Source organism: Agrilus planipennis, unplaced genomic scaffold (assembly GCF_000699045.2).
Source record: "Agrilus planipennis isolate EAB-ADULT unplaced genomic scaffold, Apla_2.0 scaffold18, whole genome shotgun sequence".
NCBI lineage: Eukaryota > Metazoa > Arthropoda > Insecta > Coleoptera > Buprestidae > Agrilus > Agrilus planipennis.
This window is the reverse complement of record NW_020438920.1, coordinates 171,528-175,806: the sequence shown is the minus strand read 5'-3', so window position 1 is coordinate 175,806 and position 4,279 is coordinate 171,528. Positions and strand designations below refer to the sequence as shown.

At 33.4% G+C, this 4,279-nt stretch overlaps 1 protein-coding gene across 1 annotated transcript in view; it reads left to right on the top strand.

Annotated features, from left to right (window-relative positions):
* The first annotated feature begins 356 nt into the window (after positions 1–356).
* LOC108744156 (slowpoke-binding protein) overlaps positions 357–4,279 on the top strand; it is a 52,019-nt gene continuing 48,096 nt past the window's right edge. Inside the window, exon 1 of the mRNA XM_018479783.1 lies at positions 357–1,096. Within this exon, the coding sequence (XP_018335285.1) occupies positions 1,037–1,096 (60 nt within the window). The 5' untranslated portion in view covers positions 357–1,036. The remainder of the gene's footprint in view (positions 1,097–4,279) is intronic.

The window sequence follows — 4,279 nt, the reverse complement described above, 5'->3', positions numbered from 1 at the left end:
TTTCGTGAACTCTGATACATAAATGGGTATCATCATCATCATCATCATAAGGTCGTCAGTCCTAAGACTGGTCGGACACGTACCTCCACTCTTTCCTATCCTGAGCATTTCCCTAAAACTAGAACAACCCACATCCTTAATTATTTGTGAACAGTAATCTAACCTAGGTCTACGTCTACCCCTCTTAATTCCTGTTTCTGCTTCTAATATGTCTTTGACTAGACCTTCATGCCTGAGAAGGTGTCCTACCAACCTATGTCGCCTATTTTTTATTGACTTCCATAGAGTCCTCTGTTCTATTATTTCTAATACCTCTTCATTTCGTCTATATGTAAATGGGTATCATGTAGTTTATTTTCAGTTTAACACAACTCAATAAATCTTGGAGAAATCGTTGTCCTTTTTTTGTTTGACCGAACATCTGTAAATATTGAAATACCTATGTCTATGTAAGAGGTCATCAAGGTTATTAGTCAGTCTCATAATCGGTATTAGATCGAATCACTGTCGGAAACAGAACAGCAGTCATTAAATCAGACAACTGAACATTATTAGTGCTTGATGAGGTGAATTCATATTGTAAATTTATTAGTTAACAAACAATTAAGTAATACTCATTAAATAAACTGATATATTAAAATAGGTGTTCGAAATCTACAAATTGGTACTAATAGTTAGAGTTATCGATAGGCAAGTTTGTTTTGTAATTAGTGGTGGATATTTTCCGATAGTGTCTGTACGTTTTCCGGCTCCGAATTTTCCACACTGCGCATCGTCATTTGTCGTTTCGTTTTTATCGACTTACGTTATTGTCAAAGCATGCGTGATTAGGAAATTGCATGCTAGCAAACGTTTATATGCTTCTTTCCGTTTGTTATTCGACGCGGTCTGTTTTTAAATCGGCGTTAATTTGCAACTGCCCATTTCGTTTGACCATCATGTTGTTCTCTAAAACAACTTAATGTTGTTAATTATGTATATAGACCACGTCCCATAAGAATCTACTGGTCACTCTTTAACGAGACAATGCAGCAAAATGAAAGCATCCGACAACATCCAGAACAACAATTTGATATTGGCGACAACCCGTAGCTGGGTAAGACAATACATTAATTAAAATATGTACCTAATTTAAATCAGTGTACGTAATTGTCATTACACAGGTCTGCATGGGTTAAATTTTATTGACATTCTTTACTGTTTAAAAATATTTGGAGGTATTTGCTAAAGGTGAAAGGTGAAATTGAAGTAGTAAAGAATTTATCATATGAAGTTTTCTAAATATAGCGTTGGGTTTTAATTGACATGGTATTGAAGGATACGGAAATACTTAACTATTCAATNAAAATGATTGTGGATGATCGTCGAAAAAGTGAAAAAAATGATTGTGGATGATCGTCGAAAAAGTGAAAAAAATGATTGTGGATGATCGTCGAAAAAGTGAAAAAAATGATTGTGGATGATCGTCGAAAAAGTGAAAAAAATGATTGTGGATGATCGTCGAAAAAGTGAAAAAAATGATTGTGGATGATCGTCGAAAAAGTGAAAAAAATGATTGTGGATGATCGTCGAAAAAGTGAAAAAAATGATTGTGGATGATCGTCGAAAAAGTGAAAAAAATGATTGTGGATGATCGTCGAAAAAGTGAAAAAAATGATTGTGGATGATCGTCGAAAAAGTGAAAAAAATGATTGTGGATGATCGTCGAAAAAGTGAAAAAAATGATTGTGGATGATCGTCGAAAAAGTGAAAAAAATGATTGTGGATGATCGTCGAAAAAGTGAAAAAAATGATTGTGGATGATCGTCGAAAAAGTGAAAAAAATGATTGTGGATGATCGTCGAAAAAGTGAAAAAAATGATTGTGGATGATCGTCGAAAAAGTGAAAAAAATGATTGTGGATGATCGTCGAAAAAGTGAAAAAAATGATTGTGGATGATCGTCGAAAAAGTGAAAAAAATGATTGTGGATGATCGTCGAAAAAGTGAAAAAAATGATTGTGGATGATCGTCGAAAAAGTGAAAAAAATGATTGTGGATGATCGTCGAAAAAGTGAAAAAAATGATTGTGGATGATCGTCGAAAAAGTGAAAAAAATGATTGTGGATGATCGTCGAAAAAGTGAAAAAAATGATTGTGGATGATCGTCGAAAAAGTGAAAAAAATGATTGTGGATGATCGTCGAAAAAGTGAAAAAAATGATTGTGGATGATCGTCGAAAAAGTGAAAAAAATGATTGTGGATGATCGTCGAAAAAGTGAAAAAAATGATTGTGGATGATCGTCGAAAAAGTGAAAAAAATGATTGTGGATGATCGTCGAAAAAGTGAAAAAAATGATTGTGGATGATCGTCGAAAAAGTGAAAAAAATGATTGTGGATGATCGTCGAAAAAGTGAAAAAAATGATTGTGGATGATCGTCGAAAAAGTGAAAAAAATGATTGTGGATGATCGTCGAAAAAGTGAAAAAAATGATTGTGGATGATCGTCGAAAAAGTGAAAAAAATGATTGTGGATGATCGTCGAAAAAGTGAAAAAAATGATTGTGGATGATCGTCGAAAAAGTGAAAAAAATGATTGTGGATGATCGTCGAAAAAGTGAAAAAAATGATTGTGGATGATCGTCGAAAAAGTGAAAAAAATGATTGTGGATGATCGTCGAAAAAGTGAAAAAAAAGATTGTGGATGATCGTCGAAAAAGTGAAAAAAATGATTGTATGAGATCGTCGAGTCACTTTGCAGTCAACTGCTGAGCAAGTCGCAATATCATACGGTTCATGTTAAGAAATTTTTACAGATGTTTTGGCCATGAAATGCAGCGTATCAGCAGGATTTGTTCTGAAATTGCTGAATTTCAAACAAAAGCAATGTTGTGCAGATATTGCTCTAGACTTTCTTCATGAAATAAATAATTATCTTGGATTGCTCGAACGTTTTATAGCAGATGACGAGTCATGGGCGTATGGGTATGACTCGAAACCAAAAGGCATTCTTCACAATGGAAGTGACCTGAAGTGACAAGACTAAAAAAATTGTACAATTTCGATCAAACTTCATGGTTTTGCTAACTGTTTTTGAAATTCAACGGTGTAGTACATTATAAATTCTTACCTAAAAGGTCAAACGGTCAATAAAGAGTATTAGTTATACGTCGTTTGCGTGAAGTAATTCGTCAGGAACTGCCAATTTTGTGGGAAAAGCAGTCGTGGCGATTGCACTACGATGAAGCACTTGTTCATGCCTCAATACCTGTTTGTGTGCTTTTGGGTCAAACACAACATAATAATGATGCCGCAACCCCCTATCTGTGTCTTCTTTCTATTGAAGAACGTTAAAAAACGACGTTTTGATAAAATGATTGATGATAAAAGCAGGATCAGTAAAGCAGCTGAATGCCATATTGAAAATTGAAATTTAGGAGTATTGACACAATTCATTATATCTGAAAGGGATTACTTTGAAGGGGTCAAATTTCATATTGATTAATAAATAAATATTTTTTGAGAAAAAATGATAATTCCGGAAACTTTTTGATCACACTTATGTACACTNTGAAACATTCTCCACTCCTTTCGTGTCATTTACATTTTTCTTGCGAATTATTCAGTATATAATTATGGAACATGTATCTATCTATGCCCGGCAGAAATGATTTCTTTCTGTTTTCAATATTATTTTGGATATAAAGATTTGTTTTCAGTGAGTTCGTAAAATTGAAATTTAGGAGTATTGACACAATTCATTATATCTGAAAGGGATTACTTTGAAGGGGTCAAATTTCATATTGATTAATAAATAAATATTTTTTGAGAAAAAATGATAATTCCGGAAACTTTTTGATCACACTTATGTACACTTCTTTACGGTATTTCATGAGACTCTCTATTCATAATTTCTTTCCTCTACAACAGCAATTTTGAAAAAATTCACTCATTGATAAACTACTGTTACGAAGTACATGAAAAAATTTCGACATGGTCTGACCGAGAATGATATATAGCACCCCAAATTCTAAATCAAAATTATAATCTATACTATACTTAGTATTCATTTTATATACGAGGGTGGATTGATAAGTTTCCGGCCTGACCAAGAAAAACAAGGTTTTTAAAAATTTTTTTTTTTTATTTCTCAACATAATCTCCTCCAAGGCTGATACATTTCTCATAGCGGTGTTCCAGTCTATTAATGCCATCTCTATAGACTGATTCGTCAAGCTCCTCAAAATAACCATTTACAGCTTCGATTACTTCTTCATTGTCCGCAAATCTCTTACCGCCA